The sequence below is a fragment of the Leucoraja erinacea genome, chromosome 28, assembly GCF_028641065.1.
Source record: "Leucoraja erinacea ecotype New England chromosome 28, Leri_hhj_1, whole genome shotgun sequence".
Taxonomy (NCBI): Eukaryota; Metazoa; Chordata; class Chondrichthyes; order Rajiformes; family Rajidae; genus Leucoraja; species Leucoraja erinaceus.
The window spans coordinates 22,260,853-22,283,331 of NC_073404.1; the positions used below are offsets into that span (position 1 = coordinate 22,260,853).

The 22,479-nt window shown below is 40.5% G+C and overlaps 1 protein-coding gene across 1 annotated transcript in view; it reads right to left on the reverse strand.

Annotated features, from left to right (window-relative positions):
• LOC129710466 (peripheral-type benzodiazepine receptor-associated protein 1-like) overlaps nucleotides 1-22,479 on the reverse strand; it is a 134,259-nt gene that overhangs the window by 44,488 nt on the left and 67,292 nt on the right. Inside the window, exons 7-17 of the mRNA XM_055657421.1 lie at nucleotides 20,707-20,790; nucleotides 19,636-19,725; nucleotides 17,860-17,982; nucleotides 16,774-16,878; nucleotides 15,612-15,662; nucleotides 10,724-10,744; nucleotides 5,510-5,720; nucleotides 4,715-4,786; nucleotides 3,442-3,722; nucleotides 691-800; nucleotides 16-125 (exon numbers count right to left, since the gene is read on the reverse strand). Coding sequence (XP_055513396.1) covers nucleotides 16-125; nucleotides 691-800; nucleotides 3,442-3,722; nucleotides 4,715-4,786; nucleotides 5,510-5,720; nucleotides 10,724-10,744; nucleotides 15,612-15,662; nucleotides 16,774-16,878; nucleotides 17,860-17,982; nucleotides 19,636-19,725; nucleotides 20,707-20,790 — 1,258 coding nt within the window. The remainder of the gene's footprint in view (nucleotides 1-15; nucleotides 126-690; nucleotides 801-3,441; nucleotides 3,723-4,714; nucleotides 4,787-5,509; nucleotides 5,721-10,723; nucleotides 10,745-15,611; nucleotides 15,663-16,773; nucleotides 16,879-17,859; nucleotides 17,983-19,635; nucleotides 19,726-20,706; nucleotides 20,791-22,479) is intronic.

Sequence of the window (22,479 nt, forward strand, 5' to 3'; positions counted from 1 at the left end):
TAGCACCAGTCATACCTTCGTAGAATCCATCTTCATCCATGTCTCCAAATACGTAGATATATTCTCCTGCTGTTAATGGTAGTTCTGCCTCTGGGTTTTCATTGGGCCCATCAAAGGGATTGTAACTGAAAGAGAGATGCACAATTCAGAAAAAGTTATAGTTAAACTCACAGATGTGACACAATAATCCCAGGCACAGAAATGTCTCCAATCAGAACTGTATTTATTATTTCACAGAGGCTGGGATTCGGCCTAAAGATTAACTGCTCAAAATCAGAAATGGGTAGAATTAAAGGGATTAATGGAGAAAGATTTAAAGGGAACATAGAGGCAAGCTTTTCACACAGAAGGTGACAGGTATTTGAAAGGAGCTGCCTAGGAAAATAGTAGATGTTGATATAATTACAATGTTCAAAATATATTTGGACAAGTACATGGATAGGAAACGTTTAGAGGGATAAGAGCCAAATGCAGGCAAATGGGATTAGCTCAGGAAGACACTTTTGTCAGATGGTTGAGTTGGGTTGGACGTCCTCTGGGATGACTTCCTTTCACATATTTCCATCAAGTAGAAAATGCATATACATCCAATTTAGCATTAGGTCAAAAATTAAATACTTCCTTAGTTATCAAGGAATGTCATTGGAAACGATTCACAAGAAGGATGGAGCAATAATTACAGCAATTTACCTGTACCGAGCAATGAACACCTTCAATTTTGCAGTGACTCTGCTCTCAGGCTCGGGAATGGAGGAGACATTATCAATGTCCAACTCCTCCACTTCACTGGCTGTATCTACCTGTAATTAATAAGTAACACACAATCACATAAGGGTAGCTTCCCTTTGACCAATATGAAGAGCGACCAGTATACGTTCTTATTTTAATTCTTCATCCTGAGGCATCAAATGATTTTTCAACATAAGGAATATTTAGTGGTTATGGATTTATAATAAATAGTTTGTGTTTATCTTATTGCGAATCAGCTTCACTTAATACCTATATTAACGCAATATTAGTTCATTAGCGTGTAAAAAGGAACTGCAGATGCTGGTTTAAACCAAATATAGATAGAAAAAGCTGGATTAACACAGCGGGACAGGCAGCATCTCTGGAGAGAAGGAACGGGTGACATTTCGGGTCGAGACCCTTCTTCAGACTTATTTATTCATTAGTTCCTAACTGAGCAGTCAGTACCTGAAGTCAAATGTTCATTCATTTCAAACTCATTCATGGTTAATAAGATACAACTCAGCCTTCTTTGCTGAGCAGTATCTCCCATTCAGCAGCTAGATCATTTTCAGTGATTAGCTTTATATTTGCTTTTAGTAGTTTTAAGTGACTTTTTTGTAAGTTTCTATTACCAAAAAAACAAGGTGTTGCATCTTTAATGGAGACAAAAGACACCGTAGATGTTGGAATCTTGAATGCAACACAAAGGGCTGGAGGAACTCAGCAGATCAGACAGAAAGATCTGATTGTGATTTAGCATAGAACTTATAAGTGATAGGAGTAGAATTAGCCCATATGGCCCCATCAAGTCTACATTCAATCATGGCTGATCTATCTCTCCCTCCTAACCCCAACTTAGAACAGTACAACACACAAATGGGTAATTCGGCCCACAATGATTGTGCCAAATATGATGCCAAGTTAAACTCATCTAATCTGCATGCCAATCTAGAAGCCTGTGAAACACCACCATCGTATCTGCCTCCACCATCACCCCTGGGCAGAGCATTCCAGGTCCCCACCACCTACTGTGTAAAAACCTGACTCGCAAATCAATATAATTAAAAGTCTCATCTTGACCACTATAAAACCCTTGATGCCTGGACGTGACTCAGTCACTCTGCAAGATCACGAGGGAGAGGCCACGACCCTCATTCTAAGTTGTGAATCAATTGAACTGTGAGTCTGCAATGTACTTGCAATAAATGATATGTTAGCCCTTAATGACAATGCCATGAGTTGTTTGGACTGTTGCCCTGCCTGTGCTTGAAGTTGCAATGCTTTATTAGGTCCGACTGTGTTTAGAAGGAATAAATGCTTTATTAGGTCCGACTGTGTTTGGTTCAAAAGTCCAGCTGATTGCGTACTTTCCAGTTAGTGGACAGGTCGCGCTGATTGCGTAATTTCCGGTAAGTGCAGAGGTCACACTGATTGCGGAAATGCCGCTGACTGCAGAAGCACCAAAGTGGAGAGGCCGTGCTCAGCCATGTGAGTATTGAAGAAAGTTTACTGCCAAATATATGGTGTGAGAGTCAGTGAGTGTGTGTGTATGTGTTTGTGAGTGTATGTGTGTGTGAGTGTGTGCGTGAATATGATGTGTGTGTGATTGTGTGCGTGAGTATGAGCGTCTGTCTGTGTGTGTGTACGTGTGTGCGTCTGTGTCTGTGTCTGTGTCTGTGTGTGTGTGTGTGTGTGTGTGAGTGTGACCACAATGTCCATATTAGCCCTCTGGAAAACAGTCCCTTCGGCCCACAACACCCATGCTAGCTCTCCAGAAAGCCCCCCGCCCCCACTGGCCAGCAATATTGTAATTGGTGGAGAGGTGGAATATTGCTTTGGGGGAACTGCCCCCCCGTGTGAAGCTGGGACCCAACAGGTCCCACTTAGTCTAGTTTACATTAAACTTTTCTCTTCTCACCTTATAGCTATGCTCTCTAGTGTTGGACATTTCTACTTTGGGAAAAAGTTTCTGACTGTTTACCCTACCCATGCCCCTCATAATTCTATATACTTTTATCAAGTCTCACCTCAACCTCCAACATTTTGGAGAAAACAGTAAAAGTCTATCCGACATCTCCCTATGTAGCTGAAACCCTCTAATCCAGGCAGCATTCTGGTAAATCATTTCTGCACCCTCTCCAAAGCCACCACATCTTCTCGGTAATGGGGCGACCAAATCTGCATCCAAAATTCTGCCCATCATCAAACATGGCTGAGTTGTCTAATTGTCTAATTCAGCCAGAAACAGTGGCAGAGACTTGGAAAGAAATTGTTAGTGCGCATGAAATTTGTTGGTGCAGATCTATCAATGATTACACCATTTAAAACTGAATTGTACTCATGCTGCCTAACAGCAAAGAGCAAATGTGGACAGATTCCAAATAGGATCACCACAGAAGTAGGCGGTGATCAGGCTTCTTATTTTCCTTACGACAGAATGTCATACTGGTCCTTAATTGCCTTCCCTCACAGTGGGAACGTTGATTCCGCTGTGTGGGATGTTTATTGTGTATTGTGTTCTTTTTATCGTGTATTGTGTTATTTTTATTGTATGGCTGTATGGTAACTCAAATCTCACTGTACCAATTAGTGCATGTGACAGTAAATGTAACTTGAACTTGAACTTAAAATGAAAGCAAATACTTAGAATTTGAGTGAACCAAAAGTCAGTCTGTGAAATAAGTAAACCAATCAATTAATTTCACTAACCTCTGGAGTTGTACAAGACTTTGGGCTGCTTTGTGATAATTCTGTTTTGGGAGTCTCTTTGCTAGAGCTCTGGTTTGATTCAGGTTGTATCTTGCTGCTGATGGTGCCAACTTCTGTTGCGATCTCTTCCTCTTTCTGGGAGACAGTGACTGACTGAACCTGCGGCTCATCGGGAACCTGCTCTTCCTCCTGCTCTTCCTCCTTCTTCTCATCCTGAGGTGGACTTGGAGACTCACAAACTGATGGGGGAATGTCTTCTGCAACTAAAAGAAAAGACAATTCTCATGATGGAGCATAGGTCTCTGACACAGTGAGGCAGCAGCTCGACCTGCTGCACCACTGTACTGCCCATAAAAAGCAGTGGGGTTGCCCAGTGCAGTATTAATCCTGGTGGCAGTGCATTATAAGAAGTTGTATTAGGAAGCTATAATAAAACAGAAAATAATGAAACATATGCAGATATGAGTGCAGTTTCTTGACTAAAGACATTTTATAGTTCTTCAAGTAAATAACAGGCCATTTCACAATAAACGTGAAAGATTTCATCAAAACTCCTGATCTCATGCAACTGGTCAATGGTGGGAAGGCATGAAATAGAACTATAAAGCAAGGTTCAGAGACACACTGAAAGGCGGTAATAAACATAAGTGGTAAAGAGTGACTAGCAAGGTATCACAGCATTATTCCTTAGGTTTCTGTCATTTATGAACAATACAGATAATATGGTTTATATGCTATAGGACTGGGAGAGATTATAGAAACAAATCAAGGTTTTTAGAAATTGCGAGGAGTTTTAAATAAATGGCCATTGGCTGAAATGCAATACAAAGATTACCATATTGGCTGGGAAGACAAGCCAAAAATGGCCAATTGTTACTGAATGTGAATGACATAATCAGTCAAAGATAGAGAAGATGGAGTTAACCAGAATGATTCCTCAGATGGTGGATTTGTCAGACAAGAAGAAATTAGGCAGGCTGGACCGATATTGTCCTGTGTTTACAAGAATGATTGGTGAAATATACGGAGTTGTGACATTGCTTCACAGGGTGGATGTAGGGTTGGTATTTCCCTTGGATAAGGTATTTGGAACCAGCATCTACACGCTCAAAATAAAGGGTCAGCTACAGTATTCAGGCCATCAGAAGAAAGTTCTTCACTCAGGAGATATTGAACAGATAGAATTCCCTATCCAAATGAACTGTGAAGTAACGTTATAGAGTATATTAAAGGCTGAGATTAATAGTTTTGAGATTCAAGGGGTATGGGTTACTGCAAGAAAGTTGAATAAAGGGCCGAATGACCAATTCTTGTTTTTTATTCCAAATATTCTTATGAGACAACCCTGGTTAAAAAAAAAACATGAATTTTAATTGCAATGCAATTGATCTTTACCCTGATAATGACAATCAGCTTATTCTTTCATTGCATCTAATCCAATTTAATGTTCTAATCATCTCAATAAAGCTATTAGATAATTATAGCTGCAAGAATGCATAAAGCATCATGCAAGTGCTACTATATTCCTCTGCCCTGGAAGAAGGAAATTACTAGACTACAGAAAATAACTCAAGTTTCGTCAAAGAAGTACAATATTCTTAATAGCTCCTATGAACCATTCAAATCAGAGAAGGATATTTGGAATGGTTTTGAGAATCTCAAGAACATGCATTAGCAGCACACAGGAGCCCTTTATAAGCTGAAAAAGGATGACACCACTTCAGAAACCACCATCTGCCCACCCCATCAGGCATCTACTACCCCATTTCGTGGAAGAGTTTTCAGTTTTCACATTTGCCTCATTAACGTACCGCAAACCACAAAGTTAACTGGCTAATCCATCTGAAATCACAATCTGCCTGGAAATGTTGAACTTCAAATGTGAAAATTCAGACGGGAGGCACTTGATACAACTTGTACAATATTGTTGTCCGTCAAGATCAAGTGGGATGTGTCAAGTTCCTGTGCCTGAGATCAGATTGTAGTTCTGCATTTCAAAGGAAAATAACTTTTGATACCTCATATATTCTCTGCCCTATGGTTTGTAAGCCTGATCCCTTTCTCACTCAGTTACCTTTTTCCACATCGGGTGGTTCCACTCCATTTAGGAGCTGAGGTTGGCTGTGGAAGATCAATCCAGATGTATCTGAGTTAACAAGCGTGTTTGTTAATAGATCAATGTTTCCAGTTTGGAGTCGGAAATGCTCCAGTTCCTGGGAGAGAACACTAAATTGCGAGCTTTGACTCCGACATTTCTCCTCGAGATCTCGTACCTTTGCCTGGTGGAAGAGATAACAACGATTAAGCTCAATGTATAGAAGTTCTAAAGTGCAATTCCCAGTCTAATCTTATGCTGCATCACTATAGTTATAAATCTGGAATTTGTCTCACTTAGTCCTTAGCACTGCTGAGTATATATGCCATAGGCGGCTGTGAAGGCTAAATCATTGGGTATTTTTAAGGCAGAAATTTGATAGATTGTTGTTGGTAAGGGTGTCAAGGGTTATGGGGAGAGAGAGGAGAAAATAGATCAACTGTGATTGAATGACGGAGTAGACTCAATGGACCGAATGGCCTAATGCTGCTCCTATGACTTATGAACTATATAAGGTCTTACAGAGATATGCATATATTGCACTGTACACATAACATGGAGGAATTGAAAGTAAATGAGTTTTGATAATTACATCCCCTTTGTTCTACCTGACCATCTGGAAGACACAAATAGAAATTAAGCTATAGGTTTCTTTAAATAGTATATTTCAGTACCTTGGGATTCCTCTAATTTTTGTTATAGCCAGTTAAGTACTTACTACTTTAAAGTAGGCAAAAACATTCAGTTTGTGAATACCATGAGCCAATGAGATGCAAATGGATAAACAAGCAGATAGCTATTTTAATAACAATCATTGAGAGACAAGTATTGGGCAGGACTCCAAGGAGAAGCGTCTACAGGTCTTTTTACATTCATCTGGGTGGGGGCACTAATATCCACGGAACATCTTATCAAAAAGATTCTTTGAGAATGGAACCATCCCTGAGCATTGGGTGTCTCTGGTCTCAGGAGTGAGATTTAAGCCTCTCTGATTCAGATAGATATTCCTCCTAAGCCAAAGGTTGTTTTCCTGATTTGTATGGCACAAAATAAAAATCACAGTCAGATCGACTCAATGTCCTCCTTAAATGAAGAACTCTTGCAATAGACCTTATTGGGTTGGTTTGTGTGATGAGTCCATTTGATTGTGTCCTTCATTTTGAGTCATCGAGCATCTTTGATTTGTGATGCAGCTGGCCACATTGCCCATGGCCTATACATAAATTGTTCAAATAAATGCAATATCTTCAGGGAAAATCAAACTTGGAACTACTTCTCCAGAAGGAGTTATGAGGCATTTATTCACTACACTTACACCTGTATAATGGGGTTGTGCCAGGTGCATTGATGTTATCAGCCGTTTACAATGTGATTTAGATGTTATTATGGATGTTTTGCAAAGTATTTTAGAATGGGGAGGGTGGTGGTGCCCACAAATTTTCTATCATGTTATGGACATTGGTATCAAGTTGAATGTAAAGTGGGTCATCATCAGTGTCCGTCATTGAAGGGATTAATGCTGCAGCATTCATGATAACTGTGCAGTAGGTATAGGATCATAAAACAGAATGGTATTCTGCAGCCAGGTATACAAGGGCCACTATTATGGTGGAGAGTGGACTAAAGCAAAGGTTCCTGGATGCATGTCCCTAAGTTCTCCCAGCCAGGTTTCAGACTATTCACCTTAATTTTAATTTTGTGGCTAATTTTAATTAGATGACAATTATATGTGAGAGTTCCATCTAGTTTGATAGAATAGAATAGAATAGTTTCTTTATTGTCATTGTAACATGAACCATGTACAACAAAATTTAAAAATGTCAGCCAGTCAGTGCACCATTCAAACATTTCTAAAAGTTAACGATACATACAAGGTAAAATATTAAAAGATAAACAACTAAATAAATATCACGAAAATAGCACGCATAAACACCCAACCCTCCATCCTTCTGTCGATTTCACAGTGTACCACAGTCCCCATATATGATGTCTTGATATATGGGTGAGAGTCATAAATAAAGTATCAGAAAGAGATTTAAATATATTTCCTAGCATCCATCTTGAACGGATGAAAATCTACACATCCAATGCTAATCAAGATTGGGCCAAATATAGCAGGCCAGGAAATAGCTTTCCAAAACATTCAACTTGCTATTAGCTTCTAAGACCACGGGTCCAGGTGTCAGCAGTCCAATGTTGACAGCATTAATAAGCTTCCAGGATCTAGTGTAAGACATTATCACTGTGTTGATGTTAAAAAAAAAAGGCTGGGGCAAGCGCTGCCTCCTGAGGCTATCTATAGCCGAGTGTATGTATTCTTCAGGTCCTACATCAAGACAGACACACGGCTTATCAGTGCATCTGAATTCCTGAGGACAAAATGGATATTGTACGGTAATTTTTGGGATTATTGTTTTTCCCAATGAGAGCAATGACTTTAGGCTGGCTGATTATTTTAATGTCAAGGGTGCTGGAAGCAAATTTGACAAGTCATGCTCTTCCAGATTATTGAACAGTTTTGAGCAAATATCATTGGCCCCTGGTAGACTCTCCACAACTGGCACTCATCAGAACCACCATCACCATTTCATACGTGAACAACGTTCTGCAAGTAACGTGAGGGATGGCTTTCTGCAGAAAAAGCTTAAGCAGCTTATTCAATCTATAATTTGGTTTTGGTAGAAGTATCTTTGAGCTGGGTAGGGGTTTGGTTACATTGTTGTAATTATCTTTGGCTTCACAAAAGATGATTCTGAAGCTGAACTAACCAAGCCAGTTTTCTTTCTGACTAACATTTTCACGGGGTTGGTTATTTCTCATTCTGACCTTTCTGCCTATTGTTGTTCACATTGTTATTGATAACTAGGACTATTACTGCAGTGAAAAATTATCACAATATAAATAAATGGGAATATTAAATCAATACAGAAATGCTAACAGTTAAGTGACAGCTTCCTACTGTGCACATATCAGACTTACAAGGCCTTCTACGCCCGCACCTCCAGACTCAGGAACAGCTTCATTCCCAGAGCTATAGCTGCTCTGAACCGGCCCTGCTGAGTGCCCCCCACCCCCATGGACTTTCTCCCTCGGGTGGTCACGTCACACAGACACATCTGTACTTTAGTCTGTTTGAACTGTTTTGACTGTTTTAATGTTCTTTTTACAAACCATGTTCTCGGTAAACTTTTATTAGTTATTTAAGTTATGACATCGGATGGAAGCTGAATACCAAATCTCATTGCACTTATGTGCAATGACAATAAAATATATTATTATTATTATTATTATTATTATTATATCTCCATTATTCTGTACAATATTCCACTTCTGCAATTTAGATGCCAGCAGAAATGTTTAATTGTCATATTTTCTAATTGTAAACAATTCTGCGTTTATCATGTACAATACATACAGAAAATATGTATTGTACATATTTTCCTTGCTAGAGCTCTCATTAACGTTTAACAGTTGTATTTGCCAATAAAGATCGTTTTATTCACAACTCGTGAATTACTACAACATCACAAAGAGATAAATTATCCCATACTTTCAAAGGAGGGCCACAGCATTGTAGTAATGACTTGCATTATGAACGGTGTACAAAATGGGACAATGGGATTATAGAAACTGGTGTCCCATCATATTTCACAATGCATTGTCAAGTGGATCATATCAAAGTAATTATTGGTGCACACAATAGTTAAATGGAGAAGCAATAGTCAGTCTGATACCACGTACAATGGTAAATGAAAAGATTATTTTTTCTGGTTTTTCAGCGTGAGTTAGGAAAAGTTGAAAGTATTCCTTTTGCTTTAATAGTATTGCAGCATTTTTACATCTGCCTCAGTCATTAATTAGACTAGCTGGTGAGACCTTGCTTTATCTTCTCTGATAATCAATGTCACCAGCAACGCTGTATTCTTATGGCAAGGCACAACCTGTCAGCCTACATGATTTTCATAAGTTCTGATGTAAAGTATAAGTCTGCAACCTTCTGACTTTGAGCAAAATATTGTACCATTAGAGCCAAGTTGACAAACAGCTCTAGAGACAATAGACAATAGGTGCAGGAATAGGCCATTCGGCCCTTCGAGCGAGCACCACCCTTCAATGTGATCGTGGCTGATCATCCCCAAACAGTACCCCATTTCTGCCTTCTCCCCATATCCCCTGACTCCGCTATCTTTAAAAGCCCTATCTAGCTCTCTCTTGAAAGTATCCAGAGAACCGGCCTACACCACCCTCTGAGGCAGAAAATTCCCCAGACTCACAACTCTGTGTGAAAAACATTCCTCATCTCCGTTCTAAATGGCTTACCCCTTATTCTTAAACTGAGGCCCCTGGTTCTGGACTCCCCCTACGTGTTTCCTGCTTGGCGTGTCCAAACCCTTAATAATCTTATATGTTTCAATAAGATTGCCTCTCATCCTTCTAAATTCCAGAGAAATTACAAGCCCAGCAGCTCCATTCTCTCAGCATATGACAGTCCCGCCATCCCGGGAATTAACCTTGTAAACCTACGCTGCACTCCCTGAATAGCAAGAATGTACTTCCTCAAATTAGAGGACCAAAACTGCACACAATACTCCAGGTGTGATCTCACAGAGGCCATGTACAACTGCAGAAGGACCTCTTTTCTCCTATACTCAACTCCTCTTGTTATGAAGGCCAACATGCCATTCGCTTTCTTCACTGCCTGCTGTACCTGCATGCTTAAGAAACCATACTGTTATGTACTAGAAGATACATGGCTCAATATATGATCTCCCAGTTATATCAATAGCAGGGAGAGACACCGGCTACTTTTAATAAAGATGATATTAAGAAACCAATCAATATAATACTCCTTTGGGTTGTTGGCTTCTACAGCATGAATCACTGATGATTACTATCGAATAGAAAAGATAGCAATTATTTAAAAGGGAGAGATAATGACTTGCATTCAGTAGACTATAAATTACAATTTTGCTTTAAAATAGTTAAAGGTTAAATATTATAGAACCAAACAGATTTATATAATTGCGTTCCTCATTTTGTAAGTGCAGTGATTAAAACTGAAAAGGTGCACATTCAGGTAAGCAATTATATAATGCATGTATTACATGGAAAGCCACAGAAAATGTTTCAAACACAAACACACAGGTCTACATGCTAAATAAATGGGAGTGGCGGGGGTAGGTGTACCTGCATGCAGTCCAATGTATTCTTTAGCAGGAGAAAATGGAAGACCGTTAAATAAAAGCATGCTTCGAAGCATTAGTGAAAGTCAATCCAATAAATTTCACACATCAATCAATCTAAAAATATACCAGCTCTCACTGCAAAACTAGGTAGGTCAACGCCTATAATTTAATAGAAATTAATGATCAGCATTGTAAAGAATGATAAAATCTAACTATTTAAGTTAAACAATTTTGTCTCCAATGCATCTTTAAAACAATTATTCATAAAACAGTTCCATCTTAAATAGAGTTGGCCAGAGATTAGTAATAGCTTCCTGCCTGTTTTTATATATTCAGAGGTAGTCACATTTCACAGAAATCGGGCACTCAAGATTTGAATGAGTGAAAGGATGTCATTGACCCTCACTAACCCTTGCTGCTTCTGATATTAAGATAAGAGGTTGAAGATTCCATTATTATAGCCTATCATGTTTCTGGTGCCAACAATGGATTTAAATGTAATGCCTAGTTCATGCCCCTGCAATTTATAGTTCTTCAAATGCTTATCCATGAACCTTTTAAATGTAGTAAGGGTTTCTCCCTCCATTATCCTATCAAGCAGTGAATTTTCAGAACTTCACACACAATAAAATATTGTTCCCTCAATTTTACGTTCACATTGCTATTGATTATCTTTAGGTTTATGCTGACTTATTCCAAAGCCTTCTGCCAAGGAAGTAGGTCATTTCTATTCATCCTTTCTAGCTGTCTCACAAGTTAATGCATCTTCATTAAATTTTCCGCAGATTCATTTCTCCAAAGAAAAATCTTCAGCTCAGACAATGTCTGCTTCATAAAGTTCCAGCCAGGGCAGCATTCTTGTGAATCCTTTGTGCACCCTTTCTGATGGTTTCATGTCCTTTCTATCAGATGGTAACCAGAATCCTACACTATAAAAACTGTGACCTAATAATGTCCCATAATGTTCTACTACCAATGTATTCTAGATGTCAGCCAGAAAAAGCTATTTTCCTGTCGCCCTTCTTAACTGCCTTAAATATATGTTCTGCTACCTTCAGGGATCTCTGAACATGCTTTCATGCATATTAAGTTGCTCTACATGCTTTAGTATGCTATCACATCATCCCTTAGGTATTTTACCCTTCTCATATGCAATACATTAATTATCTTGATTAAATTCCTTGTGCCATTTCCATGTCCATCTAACTAATCCTTTTATATATTTATCAACCTATAACGTTCTTTTTTATTATTGTTCACAGTTTATTATTGTCCAATTTTTGTATCCTCAGCAAACCTCTTAATTGAGGTGTTTACATTAACATATGTCATAAAAAGCAAGAGGCCTGGAAGTGAGCCCTGCAGAATCCCAATGCATATAGCCCGCCAGTCATTAAAATTCCTGACCACCACCTGCCATTAAAATTCCTGACAACCATCGAACCTAGCTTCAATCCAGCTTCACAACTTCCCCTGGAGTTCTTGAGATTTTATTTTCTTGACCATTCTGCCCCTGGGATCTTCTCCAATGGCTCACTAAATTAATGGATACGTCTACCATTTTGTTTTAACAGTTGTTCACATGATGTGTGGTTGTCACAGATAATGTGATTTTTTTTACGAACCATCCCTAATTACCCCAGCTTCAGAATCAACCACTTTGGAAGGTCTGATACAAGGACAATAAGGAAGTCAGGTTTCTTTTCATAAGAATACCAATGATTTGTTGTTTTAGACATTCCATTGTGCTTAGAAGTGGTGAATTCCTGATTTATGCAATTTTTTAAATATATAGATTCCCCAGCTTCCATTATACAATTCAAATTCGTCTCAGGATCTTTGATCGATAACCTTCGCTACCATTTCAGGAATGTAACCAGTACACCATTATCCCTGTGCTCTAAATTCATAACCACTCTACATATTTCCTCAAAGAATAAAAACAATGTAGACAGACAAAATCTTCCCTTAACAAATCCATGTTGACTGTCCTTGATTAAATTGCCTCTGATTATTGGAAAGGGTGCAGACCAAGGATATGTGGACTTAAATTCTAAGGAGAGTCTAACTAGGCTAGGACTTTTATCTTTGGAGTGTAGGAAGCTGCTGGTTAACCTTATTGATATGTACAAAATCATGAGGGGCATGGACAACATTTTTCCCCAGAGTAGAGGGTTCTAAAACCAGATGGCATCGGCCTAAGATAAAAGGGTAGAGAGTTAGGAGGGACCTCATGGATACCTTTTCCACTAAGAGTTTAGTCCATATCTGGAACAAGCTGCCAGAGGAAGCTGTCGAAGCTAATACAATTACAACTTATCAAAAGACATTTAGACAAATTATATGGATAGGGTTTGGAGCAATATGGGTGAAATGCAGGCAAATGGGACAGGCCAAGGAAGTCAACTTGGACAAGGTAGGTTGAAGAACCTATTCCTATGCTGTGACTCTATCTCGATATATGCCTTCTCTCAGAGATATTTACAACAAATTTCTCATAGATGTCATGCTCACAGGCCTGTAGTTACAGTACTTGCTCTTTCCCTTGCTCCTTTTTTTATGCAAACTGTGCCACATCAGTAACCTGCCAATTCCCATAAGCAGAAAGAATTTTCAAAAATGACAGCCAGAGCATATCCTATTTCTTTTATTTTTTTTCCCCAACATTTAGTAGTTGAAAATGCAACCAAACCTGCATGCATATATTTACTGTCTGAAAACATTGATAATTAAATGATTATTAATATCTAACAATGTTATTAACAAATCTCTGAGGTAATTTTTACAGTCATCATAGCTGACTAGAATACTTCATAATGCTTGCTTATATTTATTTTCACAATCTAAACAATGGATAAAATGGAGAATATAAAACCATATTAAATAAATTGTGAGGCATAAAATGGCTGGTAAAGGTGGACCAAAATTGGACAATGTCAAAATGTCTAGTGGTGCTATTCTATGATCAAATGCACTGAAATGGGGGCAAGATTTGAATGAGGATTCATGACATACGGTTTTTAAAAACACATAGTTAATCAGTAGGCATCATACAGACAGTAATTAAACAGCATATCACAGCAAACAATCTGCAGAAACTGCATGGCCTACTGATAAAGTCCAGACTATCCTTGATCGGTCTTTGCTGGCTTTACCTTGCACTAAACGTTATTCCCTTATCATGTATCTAAACAAACGTAATCATATATTGTCTTTCCGTTGACTGGTTAGCATGCAAGAAAAGCTTTTCACTGTACCTCAGTACACAATAAACTAAACTGAAACTGAAGACCCTTGTGGATTGTCCCAGCAGTAACAGACCCGAATGTCATTCCGCTGTCATAGATCAGAAACTCAGATACAGGTGCACAACCTTTTATCCGAAAGCCTTGGGACCAGACACTTGTCGGATTTCAAACATTTTCGGATTTCCGAATGGAAGATTTTTAGCGTAGATTAGGTAGGTAGCGCGGGCGGCTTGAAAAGTCTGGAGCGACTGCCTCCTCCCCGGAGACCGGGGAATCATTGTAAATCATTGCATAAATGTTAGTCAGTTAGTTTGGAGGAATTTTATGTGGTGGTGGTGAGGTGGGTGGGTGAAGGGGTAAACTTTAATTCTTAGTCCCCTACCTGGTCGGCGACTCCCAACATCGCGGAGCTGGGGGCTCCGTCCGGCCGCGGGCGGCGCCGGTTGTAGCTCCAACCCCGGCAACTCCACCCCTGGCTGCGAGGCGCTCCAAATCCAGCGCCGCCCGCGGCCGGACGCCCGCAGTCCCAGCTCCGCGAACGTTGGGAGAAGGCGGCCTCAGCGCCCTGGAGCTTACCGCACAGCGACCCGGTAAGGCATTGCCCGCTTCCCGCTGGTATCCCAGCGCTGCGACGCCGCCGACTCCCAACATTTGCGGAGCTGGGGCTGCGGGCGTCCGGTCGCGGGCAGCGCTGGATTTGGAGCGCCTCGCAGCCAGGGGTAGAGTTGCCGGGGTCGGAGCTACAACCGGCGCCGCCTGCAGCCCCAGCTGGGAGTTGGCGGCCACAGCACTGCGGAGCTTACTGCACGGCGACCCGGTAAGGCATTGACCGCTCCCCGCCTCTCCGACCAGGTAGGGGACTAAGAATTAAAGTTTACCACTTCAACACCCCCCACCCCCCCTTCACATAAAAGTCCTCCAAACTAACTGACTAACATTTAAGCAATGATTTACAGATGTTTAAGTGTCTCCCTGGTCTCCGGGGAGGAGGCAGCCGCTACAGTAGTACAGACCTGGGTTGACCTTGGGTCGTTTCGGGTCAAGTTTGGCGCCAAACGCGAGCTTTGGTGTGCAGACGACATCCTGGAAAAAATGGCCGGTTTTCGGAGTTTTTCGGTTTCCGGAACACCGGATAAAAGGTTGTGCACCTGTACTTAGATATTAAAATCACTGTCCTGAGTGCTGCCAACAGGTAGGATGTTGCCTGTTTAAAGAAGAAGGCATTTATTACACTTTTTTTCTGACGTGCAAGACAGAAGAGGAATGCCCTCTACATTAAAGGACATTCACCATTAAGAATGAGCTAGTCAGGTGTCTCAGTAACCCCTGTGTAGAGAAAGTAAATCTCAAGACCCCGTGGCTCACTTTAAACCAAAACAACGTGCCAGGATCATTAGTCAGAGGGGATAAGCCTGCAAACAACAAGGTCATTCATATGGTGTTGCAGGCAAGGCCATTGGTCTCCATTGATCCTGAGTGTAACAACAAACCCAATGAAGAGATGACAGCAAGACCTGAAATGAGCACTGGAGAATAGTCAAATGCCCAAGTATGGATTTAACTTTCCAGTGCCAGGTTTGAAGGCGTGCTCTGCATTCAGGTTAATATTAATGCAGGAGAAAAAAACAGTTGTTCACTTACCTCCAGTAACTGGACCATCCCTTCATGCTCCTTCTTTGCATCAAACTGGGCCTTAATTTTTTTTAAAACAACAATTAATTGAATTGTGCAATATTGTTTGAGAATGATTTACATAGAGGGAAATTATTCTGTGCGATTGTTTGGTCTGCTATTTTTAGGTTTTTGAGTTTTAAGTTGCTTTAAACAGTATATTGGTAATTACTTTGTTGAGAGAGGGAATAAAACTACAGAGCACATGCTAGAGATTGAAATTACACTGGGTATCTGCCAATAGCACAGTTGACTTGATGGGTTAAGTTGTGTTAGAACATGTAATGAACCTGGACTGTGCTTGAAACTGTAACACCCTTGTTACAAGCAATATGTAACCAAGCCTACACATCCTTGACATGAACCACAAAGGTACATACAGTCCCAATAGGCAAACAATTTTGACGCATGCAATATTTTAAAGCAACTCGCATAGATATTTTGTTAAGTGAAAATATTCAAATACAACCAATATTTTAACAAGTTTTATTACGGAAGGATAAATTGTCTGTCGGACATGGAGATCATCTTATGATTCAATGAATGTGCTATCAACTGATTTTCTTACAATTACTGTAGAGCAAAATCTACTCATTCTGAACATTTAAATTCATTTGCAATAGAATTGACTGGAGGTGGCGTAATTGAGGAAAATAGTGGAATGCAAACGTCCTGCGGTCTGTTTGTAGTTACACTGCAAAAGATTGCTGTGGAATGTAGTCAAACGCGCCATTGTCAAGGGCAGTGTCTTGGTTGAGGAATTTTCAAAGAATTCCTTAAATGGGTGCCGACTGCTTATCTGTCCTCGAAATTTTCACATCTACTTTTTTTTCTCTCCAGAGGGAAACCTTTGTGCATTTGCACTACACAGAAGGAAAAAAAAGCTACACATGGTTCATGTCATCTAAGTTCTTATCTGTAACTGCTACAAAAGACATCTGTGTGAACATCGGTAGCGTGAGGACAGGATAGGGTCAGTTGCGATGACACATTGTGGTTATGTTAACAATCAGTGATTGCACAGTAGCCCAAGACCAGGTGCAGATGACTGTGTTTCCAAGAGTTACACAAATCCGGTTTAAAAGCATATGACTTAAACAAAGGAAAGAAAAAACAAACACTATTTTCCTACCTGTTGCAGTCGTTCAACCTCATTCTGTTTGGCTTGCAGAATGGTCAGTGCTCCGTCATGTTCTAACTGCAGCTGGTGCCTACGTTCTGCCACCTCTCGCATGTGCTGCACAAAGAAACATTAATGATATCCCATCCGACTACGTACGTGCTTCTCCTCAATACTAGGCCTGTCTTACTGAAATTAACTTGCCCACTAAATGGGGACTCCTCTAGACCAGGATAGGCTGCAGTTTCCTATATAGAGCAAGCTTTTTGAAAGCATGATGTTCTTTGCTAAAATCCGACAGCATTTTACTATGGCCCTGCTAGAAATACGTTAACTTCTACAAGTGATTTGCTTGAATCATACAGCCCCATACCAGGGCAAGATTGGAAACTGATCTCATATATCACCTTTTCAATACCATAACTTCCCACCTGTGCCAAATTTGCAGGTCTATTTCATCAATTCTAAATTACTTCCTCTGCAGTTTTATAATACTCTTAGTCTAGCTTTACAATCCCAGATGTGTTTATGATACACCCGCTACATATAATCGTAGGGGCGGCACGGTGGCACAGCGGTCGAGTTGCTGCCTTACAGCGCTTTCAGCACCAGAGACCCGGGTTCGATCCCGACAATGGGTGCTGTCTGTAAGGAGTTTGCACTTTCTCCCCGTGACTGCGTGGGTTTTCTCTGAGATCTTCGGTTTCCTCCCACACTCCAAAGACGCACAGGTTTGCAGGTTAATTGGCTTGGTATAAATGTAAATTGTTTCTAGTGTGTGTAGGATAGTGTTAATATGCAGGGGTCGCTGGTCCCACAGTCTCGGTGGGCTGAAGGACCTGTTTCCGCGCTGTCCCTAAACTAAACTAAACAATGAAGCAGTTAATGAAATTTTCGGATTACACCTCTGCTGAAAATGCAGTTCCTGCACTTCAGGTTTGCTGGGACACTTGGCTTTACTTCTTTCGTTCTTTATGAAGGTCAGGACATGAGCAAAGAATCCTGAAAGTTATCTTCCATACGCAATCTCCCACTGGATGTATATCCACATTCACTAATGCCTTACTCCTATATCTATGGTTCTACCAGAGGTCTCACCTTCAGGACTTGCTCTAGATTCTCCAGCTTGGCTTGGAGTCGCTGATTCTCCTTCAGAACTGAGTCTCGTTCTGCTGTCACTGCTGAGAGTCTCTCTCTCAGGTCATTGTTCTGAGCTTTAATCTGCAGCAGATACAAGCAATTCATTACATTCAGGAAAGGAATGAGAAACACAAAGTATTATGTCTCACAACTGTGTGAGAGCAACAATGAACTTGTCATAGAATCATGGAAGTCATAGTGTGGAAACCCACGCCGACCAACATGCCTCATCTACACTGGTCCCATCTGCCTGCGCTTGGCCCATATCTCTCTAAACCTATCCTATCCCTGTACCTGTCAAAATGTTTTTTAAGCATTTTGATAGTATCTGCCTCAACTACCTCCTCCAGCAGCTGGGTTCCATATACCCACTACCCTCTGTGTAAAAATGTTGCCCCTCAGGTTCTTATTAAATTTATCACTTTTAACCTACGTCCTCTGGCTCTTGATTCGCCTACTCTGGGTTGACAATTTCAAATTGCCATCTGCTTGCTTTGGCGTAGGTATCTTCTGAGTGCAGGACAGTTAAAGACCTAGTCAAATTTGACTGAAATTTTAAATGATTGGAAAATTCATGGTAATATCATCAACTAACCCCCCCCCCCCTCTTCTTGGTAGTGCCTTAAACCCAGATCGTTTTCATTGTTAGCTGCACAGCAATTAGCTGAACAAATATAATGACATATTGGTTCCTGTGATATTTTAATGAAATCACGTAGTTTCCTGGTTATCTCGGTGGGGTGCTGCTAGTTGCCCTCAGTCTTCAATGGTTTTGTGAAGGGGAGATCTTGCCTGACAAATTTGCTGGAATTCTTTGAAGAATAGCAGGACAGACAAAGGAGAGTCAGTAGAAACATAGAAACATAGAAACATAGAAAATAGGTGCAGGCCAGTAGGCCATTCGGCCCTTCACCGCCATTCAATATGATCATGGCTGATCATCGAACTCAGTATCCTGTACCTGCCTTCTCTCCATACCCCCTGATCCCATTAGCCACAAGGGCCACACTGGAGTTTAGAAGAATGAGGGGATCCTCATTGAAATGTACAGAATAGTGAAAGGCTTGGATAAAGTGGATGTGGAGAGGATATTTCAATTAGTGGGAGAGTTTAGGACTGGAGGTCATAGTCTCAGAATTAAAGGACATTCTTTCAGGAAGAAGATGAGGAGGAATTTCTTTATTCAGAGGGTGGTGACTGTAGAATTATTTGTCACAGAAGGCTGTGGAGGCAAAGTCAATGGATATATTTAAGGCAGATAGATAGATTCTTGATTAGTACGGGTGTCAGAGATTATGGGGGAAAAGGCAGGAGAATGGGGTTAGGAGGGAGAGATAGATCAGCCATGATTGAATGGCGGAGTAGACTTGAATGGCCCAATTCTGCTCCTATTACCTATGATCTTATGAAGGGAACAGTCTAAAATCAGACAGTTTTCCATCTCCTATCACTGTTTTGTGCCCTTTACAGGAACCTGCATGCAAATGAATATTGAAAAATGGCATTCTGATGTTACTGATGAATGACTCCCAAGGAGGCAGGTTGGTGCCGTTCTTAAGCATTGGATGGGAGACTAAAACATTTTTTTCTCATTTTGGCTGAATGCGGAGTATACAACATTATGGCACAGGCGTAGACTAGTCCCATTGAAGGTAAACCCTATGTTACATATCAGTGCACTGCGACATATTGGTGGACAAGCAAACTCAATGCATTGAATAGAGACAAAGTCACCTTATCAGTCTCCTGTGCCTCTTGGGTGAGTCTAATTGTCTCTTCAGTTAGCCGTGCATTCTCACTCCAGACTTGCTTCAGCTCATTCTCCTGTAAGTAAAAGTATCAAACACCCTGACGAGGACAGTACAAACCATGCTATTTCAGCTGCTATAAACCTTCAATCTGTTTCCAAGCACTAACTCTCAAAGGGTTCAATGGTATTAAGCACGGATTTCCATATCACACTAACGCATTCTCACATGATATTCACTGTTATATTTTATATTAATTTTCCGGTTTTAACAATCACAATGCACAATTCCAGGAATCAGAAGAACGCCATATATCCTTATGTGTAAGAAGGAACTGCAGATGCTGATTTAAACCAAAGATAGACACAACCTCATCTACTGTATCCGTTGTTCAAGTTGTGGACTCTTATACATCGGCGAGACCAAATGCAGACTGGGCAATCATTTCGCTCAGCCCGCCTGAACCTACCTGATCTCCCGGTTGCTGAGCACTTTAATTCTCCTTCCCATTCCTACACAGACCTTTCTCTTCCTAGGTCTCCTCCTTTGTCAGAGTGAGGCTAAACGCAAATTGGAGGAACAGCATCGCATATTTCACTTGGGCAGCTTACAGCCCAGTGGGATGAATATTGATTTCTCTCACCAGGTAGCCCTGACATTCCCTCTCTCTCTACCCCTCCCCCACCCAAGTTGCACAAGCTTCTCATTTTCAAACAGCTAACAATGGCCTGTTTCCTTTATCATCGTTACTTTTTTGCACATCTTTCATTCATTGTTCTTTATCTCTCCAAGGCAAATTCCTTGTATGTGTACATATTTGGCTAATAAAACGTATTCAATTTATTCAAAAATGTATTCAATCTCCGTCTATATCTCTCGTTTCCCTTATCCCTAACCAGTCTGAAGAAGGGTCTCGACCCAAATCTTCACCCATTCCTTCTCTCTAGAGATGCTGTCTGTCCCACTCAGTTACTCCGGCTTTTTGTGTCTATCTTCGCCATATATATTTTTACACTGCTTCATATTTATATATTAAAATAATTAGGTGCCCACATACCAAATCCTGACATATCCGCTGCCGTTTCTTTATTTCTTGCTCATGGCTTTCACATTCTTTCCGCTTTTTACATAATTCGGTTACCTGTGGAAAGTAAACAAGATCTAGTTAGGACTCTCGATAGAAGGGGGTATTTATTTTACTATTATAACTAGTCGAAAACCTAGACCTGACAAAGATATTTTCTTACAAAACAATTTATCTCTCTAAAGATCAAGCCATAATTACGGTGCAGGTATTCAGATCCCTTAAGGGTTGACTAAAAGACAGAGATTCTCTATCTATGTAGTAGACTCTGTATTTTTGTTCAATCACTTCAGATGTTTCCTGAAATATTGTTGATAAATGACTTGCTAAACTGGTTCGTTAACAGCAGTGGGAAGTGATCCTGTTGCCCAGCTGAGGATCTTTTCCACTCAGTTCTGGATTAATTTCCAAGTTAATGGGCTGGACAATATTTAAATACCAGTACTTAGAATGCCAGAGGTCCACTGGCTACATCTTTACTGGGGTCAGGACATTTAAAACGTTCTACATGTTGCAGGCTAGGAATACTGCAGGCATTCAGTAGCCGTTCCAGATTGTCCTGAGTTGAGCATAGATACATCTGACCCTTCTATGTTATGCCATCCACAGTTGACACTTCTAGACTTGGATAGTAATTTCAAGTAAGATTTTTTTTTTTGCTGTTTCACTTCATATTTCTGTCATTTGTATTTATGTTTAATCTTATTTAGGATTTAAAAATATTCTAGATTAATAAAAGGCATTTTAACAGAGACATTTAGAGACAGTTGAATAAGTCTCAGTCAGCAGAAGACCATCAGGGTGGTCTGGGACGGGATGCTCTGGTCTCTATTTATGAACAATCCATTAGCAGGATGGTTGCAGCAGTGAGGCCTCAAGAATTTAGGGAGCTGGAGAACTGCAAATGACAAGCATGATTATGGGCATCTTATTCAGGGCAACTTTTCACAAAAGGTACAATTGATATATTTTTCCACTTTCAAAGGAATGCAACCCGCTTTTACTGCATCCTTCACACATTCAGACACATTGGCCGATTCCAGCTTGGTGATGATTGATATGTTTAGTTTAGTGATGCAACCTGCATGGCTCATTATTGGCGCACAGTTTGTTTATAAATCTTGGTGGTTCACAATAGAAACCGTTTGAACACAGCAAGTTCAGGACTTCCATACATGTGTAACCACATTTACTCACCATTAGTTACAAGCAAAGGTTTCAAATAGCCGCTACTACTGGAGACCAGCTCCACCTACCTACCTATAAGTGTTGGTGACGTAACCAGGTGGGTGCTGAGGGTTATGAGTCTTGTTAACAAGGGAGGGTGGGAGAGGGATGGAAAATGGATGAACAAATGGAGAGACCCTGGGTGGACTGGTGCGAGTAGAATAGGAACACAAGGGGAGTGGGTTACCTGAAATTGAAAAATGTAATGCTCATGCCATTACGCTGTAGGCTATCCAAGTGGAATATGAGACACTGTTCTAGTTTGCATTATGCCTTGCTATGGCAGTGGAGAAGCCCAAGTACAGGCCTTGGTGTGTAGGAATGAGAAGGGGATTTAAAATGCATGCAACTGGAAACTTAGCAATAAACTTGAGGTAGGCGCAGAAAGACCAGAAAAGCTTGAAATTAAAACTGAAAATACTGAAAATACTCAGCAGGTCTGGCTGCGTCAGTGAGAATAGAAACAGATCTAATGTTTCAGGTCGAAAACATTTCATCAGAACTAACTCTATATCTCTT